This window comes from Lampris incognitus, chromosome 2 (assembly GCF_029633865.1).
Source record: "Lampris incognitus isolate fLamInc1 chromosome 2, fLamInc1.hap2, whole genome shotgun sequence".
Taxonomy (NCBI): Eukaryota; Metazoa; Chordata; class Actinopteri; order Lampriformes; family Lampridae; genus Lampris; species Lampris incognitus.
The window spans coordinates 19,153,430-19,165,508 of NC_079212.1; the positions used below are offsets into that span (position 1 = coordinate 19,153,430).

General features: G+C 42.8%; 1 protein-coding gene across 2 annotated transcripts; it reads right to left on the reverse strand.

Moving 5' to 3' along the window:
- Positions 1-3,191: 3,191 nt before the first annotated feature.
- On the reverse strand, positions 3,192-9,838 carry hmga1a (high mobility group AT-hook 1a). Of its 2 annotated transcripts, XM_056275443.1 has the most exons (5): positions 9,738-9,818; positions 9,386-9,388; positions 8,406-8,486; positions 7,287-7,346; positions 3,192-3,362 (listed from the first exon to the last, which is right to left on the reverse strand). In XM_056275443.1, exons 1-5 carry the CDS (start codon positions 9,816-9,818, stop codon positions 3,300-3,302), a joined length of 288 nt encoding a protein of 95 aa, XP_056131418.1. In that variant the 3' UTR covers positions 3,192-3,299. The 2 variants fall into 2 exon arrangements, with proteins under 2 accessions (XP_056131418.1, XP_056131417.1); XM_056275442.1 differs by lacking the exon at positions 9,386-9,388 and having other exon boundaries at positions 3,192-3,365; positions 9,738-9,838.
- Positions 9,839-12,079: the final 2,241 nt, after the last annotated feature.

Genomic DNA, 12,079 nt, shown 5'->3' on the forward strand with positions numbered 1-12,079 from the left:
TATACATTATTTGCATTGTTTTGTAATATACCAGATCATTAAATTTCATAACATGCGATTTCATAAACAGTGGGTCAGTATGTTCATAATAGCCAACCTTATTAATAAGTCTTATGGCTCGTTTTTGTAAGAGAACTATTTCATTAACAGTTGTTTTATACATTGATTCCCAGACTTCAACACAGTATGATATATAAGGAAGTATGAGTGAGCAGTAAATAATATGTAAAGCCTTATAATTTAATATGTTTCTTGATTTATACAGAATTGCTATTGACTTAGAAATATTTCCTTTTATATATTGGACATGCTGTTTCCATGTTAATTTATGGTCAATAACCACCCCTAAGAATTTAATCTCGGTCACTCTTTCAATTTCAGCATCACATATTTTTAATTTAATATTCTTTTCGATTCCCGAAAACCAGGAATTTTGTTTTCTTTTAATATGGAGTCGGTTCTGTCGGTTCGGACCAGAAGGGATAGCCTTCGTTGCCCTCGCACGATGAGCCTTGGGCGCCCAACACCCTGTCCCGTTTGCCCCTCTTCGGACCACTGTGAGTAGGTACTCACCACTGCTGACCGGCAACACCCCACAAGCCTCGCCGTTTCAGAGATGCTTTGACCCAGTCGTCTGGCCATAACAATTTGGCCCTTGTCAAAGTCGCTCAGGTCTTTACTCCTGCATCCAACACGTTGACTACAAGAACTGATTGTCTGCTCAGACCTTGACAAGTGCCCTTGTTTGGAGATGATCGTTATTCGGTTCAGCTGTGAGTGGTCATAATGTTTTGGCTCATCGGTGTATCCCAGTGCATTATAATGTGGAAATATGAGCTAAATAAGAAAAGGTTGTTAGGGTTGAATTACTTTTGAAGGCACCATGTATTTAACATTTCTAGTGAATTATCAATTTAGTAGCTGATAAAAATCAAAACTTGCCAAATATGAAATGGCATATTAATGCAAATGGCATCCATCTAAACTGATTTATTTTTCTCTTGCTGATGGTATTTTAACTAAAGCACATGTCCGCCTCAACTTGTCTCAAAATTACTCAAGCTACTGAATAACCATGTTTGAAAAATAACCAAGAGAATAAATCCGTGTCTTTATTGACCATTTCTGGATACAAATTGTCATTGGGCACCATAGAAATATAGACATTGTACATTTATAGACAGTGTACATTAAAAGAATGATCCCATCCTGTTGACGTTACAGTATAAATGAACATAAGCGGACGATGCAAGTATGTAAAAGGGCGTTTGATATCGTCTGAATACTTGAGGATGTGAATGGACATGAAATGACCATAGTCGGTACGAAAATGGGCAGGAGCGGTGTGCCACACAGGCCAACAACGGACTAAAAAAAAAAAAAAAAAAAAAAAAAAAACATGGAGAAGAGCGCCCAGACATCAAACACAAACATTTGTCCATGAAAGTCTGAACCAACATTTCAGTGCACCAGAAGATTTATTAAAAAGACATCACACCTAATCTACCACAGTCAGCTGACAGGTCTCCCTGACTTGCTTCACACATTTAAAAAAAAACAAAAAAAAAACAACCTGTCTGTAAGATCTGCTCGTTACAAACCAAGCCGTGTGTCCATCACAAACTAGGCTGTCGTCTCAGAATACCTACATAGTCAGGCTGAAAAAAAAAGAAGAAAAATACACAAACTACGTAATAAAAGACATCTTTCAAATGCTTGCCAGAGGTTACATTGAACATCAGAGACCAGTTTAATGCAATTATATGGTAAAGTAAGCCGATGTTGAGTGAGGTATGAAATTCCAGGCCCTGTGCCGCCCGCTTTGCAGTTTGCTGGGTTTTGTAACTGAGGTTGTAGCAGCGAAGGTTTGTGGAAAACCCTTGTAACTGGACTGTGACCAAAAGTTCCCTGACACTTAAGATGTACACAAAAAAAAAAAAAAAAAAACAAAACAAAAAAAAATTTTCCCCCGTAGCAGAAAGCATAAGACACATCCTCAAAAGACCAAGGAAAAGTAATTCATTTTGCTTAATGATGGATGAAAAAAAAAAAAAAAAAAAACAGGAAAAAAAAAAAAGGGACTAAGCTAGCCGAAGCCGTGAGAGCTAAATGGAATGAAAGTTGTACAGCTCTGTTGGATCGCAGTGCCTTTTACGTTTCGTTTTTACAATCAAGCTCCATGTCTGGCCGATTAAAGTTTGCCTTACAGTTGACCGAGTGGGCGCGTCAAATGCAGAAGGAAAATGAGGACCGTGTGAAGACAGATGCCAATGTAACAGCATGTGTAAAAACTCCCTGAAGAATAGGACTGTTGCTCTCCTCAGCCTATTTACTCTGCTCAACTATCCTCTAAAAACCGCGAGCCTTGAACCAATAGGTTGAGTATTATTGTCATACGAAAAGCAGCACACTCATGTTTCTTGATGGTATGTGAGCCAGAAGAACATTAAAAAAAAGAAAAGTTTTTTTTTCTCCCAAAAACTACTTTGAATACCAACAACACACTTCACATCTTCCCACTAGGGACCGAGGACAAAGAGGGAAGGAAAAAAAAAAAACAAAAAAAAACAACACTATAATTTCTCCTATGGGCTGGGGGGAAAAAAACGTAGTGAGGTGAGGATTCTGCTCTACTGGTGTAGTAAAAGAGTTGAAGTCAGTTACACAGACTAGACAGGGATACTAGATCTATGTTCAGTTACCTATTCTCATTCTAAATCCATGAAGCTGAACCCTCCACCTTTGATTAAGATGTGAAGGACAGGCTAACTACTACACACACACACACACACACACACGCACGCACGCACGCACGCACACACGCACGCAACAGCAAGTTAGGTAAAATTCACCTTTGTCCAGTACAAAACACAGAAAGCCTATATGCCCTACCATCTCAGATGCGGGTACAAGGAACAATGAGTAACATTAAATCAGAGAAAAATGTTCTAAAACCATCTTTAAGGGGAGGAAATAAAAAGGTCCAGGCTCTTAAGAGCGTACTTTTGTCCAGTATAAAAGACTTGTGGTAACATGACAGAAAAAAAAAGAAAAAAAAAAGACTGACTGTTACCTGTCATGAAATTCTTTGATAAATTTATACTTGAGAAAAGTCCATTGTTTATCCAGTGCTGTTGCATTTAGATTTTTTTTCCTTTTAATGTACTGTGATGACCCTCCGGTGGCTGGAAGGCCCTGTCGTGAACAACGGTGGTTGCGGTGGCACTGGTGTTGGAGGAACAGCCCAGCCCTGGTTAACAGTAAGTCAGTATGTCGAGTGAGGTAGCATGGGTTGTGAGTTACTGCTCTTCCTCTTCCTCCTCCTCTTCGTCAGATGATTCTTGGGATGCCTTTTCTTCCTTCTCCTGTGGCAAAAAAAACCCCAGCCAATTTAAAGTTGCCACAAAGAAATTACTTCCTCACGAAACCACATTTAAGTTCTACCGATGGCATCAGTGTTTGCCAGCAATAGGTGTTGGCTGTGACTCATGACTCAAAATGACAGTGTATGTGCCCTTTTGATTACATTCCAAGTATCGGTAAAAAAACCCCAAAACAAAACACACAAAAAAAACGCTATAAATTTTCTTGATAAACCGCTGTGGTACAAAGAACACCCTGGGGACGAGTGAGCCATCTGTAGTGAATTGTGATTCATAAGAGTGGTGAGTCACAATGAGGCATACTGCTTGGCTCCCCTTCCTTCCCACCCCTAACTCCCACCAATGCCCTCCTCCGCCCACTCTACTCCTGAGATGTTCATTCATAAAAATGAGAGGCCAGTTAAGAGGGTAACTTAGGGTCATTCGCCATTCTGTGACTAATGCAATCCAGGCTTCAGGGAGTACACCCATAACCACTCGTGCACATGACAGAACATTAGTACACCGCCACAATTTCCCCACTCTATCAAAACAAACACTCTTTTGACTAGATGACAGGCCCAGACATATTCCAGAGTCCCTTACACGATTTTGTATCATTAATCCTGACTCACTGGGCCAATTGAAGAAATACTAAAAATGACTATTAACAGGGGTGCACATAACTTTCTTGGTCTGGTTCTCAAGGGAGCACCTGGAGATGTTGCTTGGTACTCAAGTCTTTACTCGGCACAGTTATTCTACCAGCTGTCGTCATCACTACCCTCCTGACTGCCCCCCTCACTGTCTTCCTCCCTTTCAAACGTGGCAGATGAAGATGTAGGCCTACGTCTTTCTCCCTGGTTGAGTCTGCGATTAGCTGTTTGCATCCATAAGTCAACAGCTGGCTTCAGGTCAAAAGTCTCTGTTGTCATCTTAGACAAGTGGATGTACATCAGGGATTAGAGGTGAGAGTCTGACAGGCAGGATCTGTGCTTGCTTTTTATTATATCGAGATGTATGTGAAAATCCCCTCTCACATTCAGCACTGATCAAGGGCAGTGTAAGGGGCAACAGAAGGACTTTATGAATGTTGGAGTAACTATCTGGATTAGTTATGTTCACTGTGTTGACCAAGTCATACACAGAGGAGGCTGCCAAACGTTTTCTTGCTCACTTTAAACGCATCCATTCTCTTACAGTGGAGTCTCTGTCAACAGACAAGCTGGCCTCATATTTCTGGAGGATGTTAGGAAGTGTTGTGTTGCCAAAACTGTGAAGGTCTTGCATTTCTTGAGGCCAAGTTGAAGGATCAACAATTAAAAATTGATCACATGCCTTAAGGGATTCATATCTGCTTTCAAACTCATGAATGAGACCTCTCAATATATCAGCCTTGTCCCTGTCAACATCAGCATTTTAAATAGCCGCTTTCCTGTACTTGCCTTCACTGTCAAGCAATAGTGTCAGCTGTCCAGCAGCTACCATGAGCTCATCTTTGCATTCACCAATAGTCAGTTTATCTTGCTGGAACCTGAGGGAGGTGAACTGTAAAATGTTTCCAGTGTCAAGCATGTTGGCTAGAAAACACTGACAACACTCTGTGCAGATATGTTTTAGGTCACTGTCATCACTTGTAGCCACTCGAATTTGAATGGCAGGTAATAGCCTCCATATTTTCAACAGAGTCGCTTGCCTCCATGCAGACCATCTCTTGTCAAACTTTCCTAGTTTCACAAAGGCAATCTCATCACATATCTTCTTTAGTTCTGTTCTTTTTGTACCCCCTCTCTGTAAATAAAAGCTCAGCAACTTGACAACGGAGCGATTAAATGTCTCACAGTATGGTACCATGCGATAGCTGACTTTGTGCAGTTGTCGAGGGTGTGGGCAGTACACAGAATATGCACAAGGGAATCCCCAATCGCCACCCTCTGATGCAATTTGGGAACGACCCCATTGTAAAATCCAACATTAACTGCTGCTCTGTCTGTACACACCGAGACCAACTTTGTCTTCCACTGATCGCCTAAACCACAAGTATGGAAGAGCTGCTCCAGTCCGTTCACTATGTCCTGTGCCACTCGGTTCACACCCAAATTAATTAAGCCAAGGAAATCTGAGGTAAACGTCCCGTAGCGAGACAGACACAATGTACACCATTTCCTGCTCCACTTGTGTTATGTCTTCTGATCCACCAAAGAGCACACCCCAAAATTCAGCTGCCTTCCAAATTTTCACTCAGTTCTACACTGTCTGTGCAATGCTCTGCATGATGCGGGTCTCCCTTCTCGTGAATGATATGCACTCCCAACATTAACTCCAAGCCTCTTGAAAAGCGCAATATCCTCCTCATATGAATGCATCGGGTGTGCATGTTTCGCTTTATGTAAGGCTAGCAGAAAAATATTACCAGTGCTTGACGCTGTTCTTCATTCAGTTTGTCCTGCCACGTGTCAAGAGAGCGAGTGGATCCTGATCCTGGATCTGATCCTAGCTGCACCTGTTATCAATAGTTTGCACTATGTTCATGTGCTCTTTACTCTTCTCATGCCTTTCAAAAGCTGGATTACTGACATTTTTTGTCCCTATATAAAAGGTGCTGCTTTTATCCGCGAGATTGGGATTTGAACAGCATATTTTGCACCACATCTCTGTGCCGTTGCCATCTGTTTGGAGCCAGGCTACTTCCTGCAGCCACTTTTCCGCAAATACACATTTTTTTATGTACAGGCTCAGTCTGGCATTTCTTTGGAGGTGGTGAAACACCAAAGTAATTATTTGATGTAGCTTGCTTCTTGGACATTTTGATGAATGGATGAAAATCCTAAAACTAGAGGGGGGAAAAAAATCTTAACGTTAAGCTAGTTGTAACGTAAGCTAACTAATTGCTGGAGCTCAAGGTTTAACATTTAACCTTGCTAACTTGGAAAAAAACGCATCCACTTAATGAAGAACGAAGGCTAAAAGTTGCACGATTAACAACTGATTATTAAAATTGACACAGTTGTCATAATGACTTTTTTACCAGTGATATATGGAGAAAATCCTGTTGTTTCCCAAGTAATTGTGTCCCAAAAATGCTGGTACGCAAAATTACCTCTTTTCATATTATCTGCTGCGCATAATTTATTTTGACCACGCATGCGCATCTGCTCACCAGTTCTGTGCACCTCTGACTATTAACATAGCTGTTGAATCACATTCTGAATACTTGTCATTAATCTTATACCTAAAGTTGCACAGCTCATTACCAAGGACAGTCAGTGCAAGTCCCGTTAACTGAAGGACAGGAGGCCTTGCATGACTAAGAACTATGGGATTTCTGGCAGTGGTTCTAAGTAAAAACATATAAGGAAATGAAATGCGATGAGTAAAAAGGGACTTTTCTGTGAAAGGGGGGAGAAATGCAATCTCATCCTGCAAGGCAGCAGTACAAGTTAAAGTGGCTTTAATTTACAACACTTTATAATAATATTTGGTCGAACGCTTTCTACATCACAACAGCTATCAAGAAGATGCTCTGGGGAAAAGAGAAAAAAAAAACCTGGTCTCTGTGGCCATCCTAGACACTTTGAATGGTGACAGAAATTTCTCTGTACCCCGCACCTTATCAACCAATCAGGAGAGTTATTTGCAAGTGGTCATTTCCATTGGTCCCTCCTTGCTGTCAATCAGTTTGTGTGCTCACAAGACTTTATGTCAGAAGTGAGGGGCCGGATTCCTTTGCAGTATGTTTTCAAAATATAGCTAGCTCTTGCTGACCTCCGCCCAGGATTGCTTACCCTAACTTTAATTCCTTGCCAAGTAATTTGAGTGACAATGTGTTGCTCAGAATTTCATCAGTCAAAGGCCATTTCATGAAAAGGCTGCGATACAGCATGGATGCCCAGGATGTTGTACTTTTGTGACAGGAGATCCTACCTCCTTCTTCTTAGGTCTTCCCCTGCGCTTTCCTCCTGCAGATGGGGCTGCTGCTGCCTTCTGTGAAAACAATAAATAAATGTTACAGCTTTTTGAAGAGACTCACACTAAATGGGGGCATGACACTTGAAATCCTGCACGCACATGTGTATATAAATATATATATAGACTTAAAATAGATATAAAAATAATCAAAATAGATAGTTTAGTTTGACTCTCCTCAGGTGTAAATGGCCCCCTTTTTCACCCCACAAAACCTGCCACCTTCTGCCTGCAGATGGCGGTAACGCCTCAGCAATGAGACAGATGGAGAGGGGGCATTGGGTTCATTGGCTATTATCTGGAAGGCCGACAGGAACTGCACACAGGGCACTCCAGTTCGCTGGCCACCTGGTCTGAGACTCAGAGACAGCTGGTGGAACTGAGCGAGAGACAAACTATCTGCACCCTGGACCTCACCACCAACCTATATCATGCACATACATGCATTCACTCGACCAAACTCATTTCAGACAGAGGAGCCAGGGACGAGCTGAAGGATCGGGCGAGAGAGAAATCAGCTGTTGCTATGGAGATGACAGACATAGAAGAAGTAGGGCTGTGTGCTGGGGTGGGGGTGGAGGGGTGCTTAATGTCAGCTTGGAAACAGTCTTGCGGCCTCTGCACCTGCAGCACACTGTGCATGACAAGCTGCAGGAAGCTGGAGGACAGGAAGTACATAAGAGAGCATCCATTTAGAAAAAAAAACAGCTAGTATACCCAGACCTTACAAAAGGGAAGCCCTGGCTTTGCTATTTTTAACACTGAGGGGGAAGCGAGTAAAACTGCAGTTAACCAATAAATCACAAGAAATGGCCAGACGTCCTTTCAAAAGGCTAAGGCGAGTTATCGTTACAGTTGCATAACGTGTATTACCTGTCAAACTTATATGGGAGGGAAAGAGAGGGGTGGGGGTAAAAGTAGGAAACAACAACAAAAGAGGACAGTGTGGAGGAAGCAAGAGCAGACTTTTTCCACATTCACCACTGCATCCCGGATATTCAGTGTTACTTATGTTGTCCTGCAGGATGTATGTTAGTTTGGAGAGGATCTCATGACTTGCAAACGGTATTGACTTACTTTGCCCTTGGAGGTTGTCTTGTTTTTGCTTCCCTTTGGCCGTCCTCTGGGCCTCTTTGGAGCAGGGGACCCGCTGGGTTCCTGAAGAGTAAAGGTCACAGTAAGCAAGATGTATAAATACAACATAAACCAATCAACAAGGGATCAATGGTTTAATGCATGTACTAGGTCTCTGTAAGCATTGGTGATACGAAAGTGTCAAAGAAAAAAAAAAGGCTTTGCTTTTGAAATGCGGAGCAGTGATTATTAATCCAAACATGCTACAGGTTAAATGTGAAAGACACATATGATGAGGTGAGACTAACATACAGTCTAATACATGCAACACATCATGACAGAAACAGTGCTGGCCAAGGTCGGTGCAACTGACGGGTGCTGCTACTTTAAGACTGACAGGTGGCCACAGCTACAGGTTGCCAACTTCTATTAACATTAACAATATGTGAAGAACTGTCGTCTCAAAACGGATGCGTTGTCGACGATGACATTTATCACGTTGTACTACAAGCTCAAATTTAGGACACCACATATCCAAAAAAAGAATCAGACACATGCGTTTGAATCCTAAAACTTGGAGCCCTGCTGACACAGTTTACAATACAAGTATGAAGAGTAACTGGCACATAGCTCTGCAAAATGTAAAAGCAACGTGTGATTGGCCTAAATTGATATAAACTGAGCGGAAACACAAGTATAAATATACAGGTTTTAATTGTGGTATTTAAACGATTAACTTGCCCACTGCATATCATGGAAATCTTGTACCCTGAGAGGCTTTTCTATTTCTTGTGTGTTTACAATTGCAGCTCATAGCAACGAAGCTAATTCAATACTGGAACAAGGGGAGTTGAATGACACTTCCGCAAGCCAATCGCTGACTCGAGTCTGCTGTTTCGTCCAATCACTGACAAGTAGGGGCGGGGCATAGGGGTTATGACTTGTTTAAAAGATTCAGATTACACACAACATTAGTTGTGAACCTGCTGAACCGCAGCCGGACCGAGGCGGGCGAAATGGTCCAAGTGGCCAAATCCAATTTCATTTGAATCTTAAATTTAGCATGGAGAGAATTATCTCGAAGCTGTTGTGCAATGATCTACCATAAAAAAGAAACTTATTTTTGGTGAACCGGCCATCACGGTTAAAGTGAAATAATCCACTCAATTTGAATAATCTGCGTGTGAGCTGCATGCAGCATGTACGTCGTGGAGGGTGAAGAGAATGGCAGCAATGCTGTTGAATGGCGCAATGCATGCAAACCTGCAAAACACACAGTTGTCACACTGTAAAGAAACACCGGCGTTTGGCGCTAAGTAAACCAGGCCTTTTTACCTGCGGCTGCTTACGGGGTCTTCCACGCCCCCTTTTCTCGGTGGCCTCCTCTTTGGGCGATACTGTCCCCTTGTCGCTCATACTTGCTTAGCTTTGGACCTAATTTAAAATAAAAAAAATGAAATCAATTATTGAGCCCAGACTTGACATAAACTAGGCAACACAGTCCACGTTTCAACACAGAATAAAACTGCAGTTTGCGTGAAAACCAAACCAAACCAAACAAAAAAAAAACGAGGAGACAATAGCGCGAGACCCGTTCCCTCATTCACGCGCATGTATCTGTAGATCTTTTTATGTCTCCGAGCTGGTTGGTGCAGCCAATGGTGGAAGGCATTCAAAGGACTGGCATCAACCGGCTTCGCAAGATATTGTATGAAGTTGGCGGGGGGAGGCCGAGCGGACCTGCAACAGCAACGCGACGTACTCGTACGCGCCAAACGCATTTGGCGGGTTTGTTGTCGTTTGTTGCTCGATAAATCGGGCAACGCGGACGAAGTAACGCTCTCCGAAAACCGCATAGGAGAGAACGGGGGTGGGAAATCTCCCCTTACATACAATGGCTGGTGGTGTTCTCTGCGGGGCTTTTAAGCCCTTGCCTGCACGGATGGCTCCCGCTTCGTCTATCAACCTCGACGTTCAAATCGAAAGAAAAATCGGAACGAGCGGCCGCTTTCGCCTTGTTTTGGGTGGCACAGGGGAGACCGGAGCCGTTTGACAAAAGACACCTCTGGAAAAAATGTAAAATAAATAAATAAATTCTAAAAAAAAAAAATACAGACATGCCACCACGAGTCGGAGCCGATATAGGCCCGAAGCTCATTTTAATCATGCGAGGCTTTAACCGGGCGTGCACGGTCTTCCGTCTAGTATTGCACTGCCGACGCGAACTCTTACCTTTATTTAACAACTGACTCCGGCTGAATTAACACGAGATATTCCTTCGAAACGTGCCTGTGCCCAACGATTAAAGCCTCTCGCCGATCTATAGGCTCCAAAGCTCTCTCTACTCGTCAGACAACACACAGCCCGCCCCTTTAAATCCCAGTTTGTGCAGCGTTGAAAAAAAAAATAGTTGTGAAGTGGAATGAAAGTGAGCAGATTTTCTAGAGGTTTTTTTTTTATTATTATTATTACATTACCGGCGATGAAGCGGGTTGCAGGACGGATCCACGGCGTCTCGAAACCAGCATATGCGTCCCGTCTCCTGCAGATAAAGAAAAGGCGCCAGCCTGGAGGAGTTTTAGGGCAATTTAAAGAGCCGCCCTCATGGGAGCTGAAACACTGGAGGGAGGAGATATGATAAATGGCCACCAACAGTACTCCCAGCCCAACCCCCCTACATCCTTTTTGTGTGTGTGTGTGTGTGTGTGTGTGTGTGTGTGTGTGTGTGTGTGTGTGTGTGTGTGTGTGTGTGTGTGTGTGTTTCCAGGTTGATCCTGTATGTCCTTACAAGCGTGCATGAAAACTTATATTTACTTTCGGAAAAACAGCAGAAGGAAAGATGTTAAAATAAAAAGTATCCGTTGTGCCCATGCAATAATTAGTCATTTGCAATGCAAACTTTCTGTTTTATTTTTGCAGTTTGTGGTTATGAGAACAAACATGAACGCATTCCGCATGATGACTCAAGGTCACTATGATTAAGCAGATAGATAAATACACATAAGGAATAAACCTATATAGCCCCGGCTGTAGTACCGTCACTGGGTGGTGTTGCCAAGCAGCCGCTCTTGTCTTTCTGCTGGCTCAATAAACCAGGTAAGGAAATCAAAGAAAGAAAGTTGAATCGGTTCATCTGGATGCAGCCTTTATTGAAAGAGGTTTATCTACGTTAAGCACACCGGGAGAGCCACAAAGCCCGAGTCAAGTTGTGCAAACCTACACGGCCAATAAACCTGATTCTCAAACGTTTCATCACTCATCTAGGTGACCTCTGCAGTCTCAACTAACTGCAGGTATCCCCCACCCTTATAAACCAGCGTGACGAGGGAACGACCATCCCTGAACGGGGGGGGGGGGGTAAGAGTACATCTGTCACCATCTTACAGTGCTGTGATTTCAACCCTTCCCAAATCCTCTGTGAATAGCACACATGGCCATTGTAACTCTAGTTAATGGTCACGGCAATTTGCATATTAAACCGATGGTTGGTTTCAGTATTGTGTACAAGGGTGGGGGTACCTGCAGTCAGTGTATTGTGTATAAGGGTGGGGGTACCTGCAGTCAGTGTATTGTTTATAAGGGTGGGGGTACCTGCAGTCAGTTGAGACTGGAGAGGTCACTTAGATGAGTGATGAAACGCTCCTCTCTCTATAAACGTTGTGTCCAGATGAACTGAT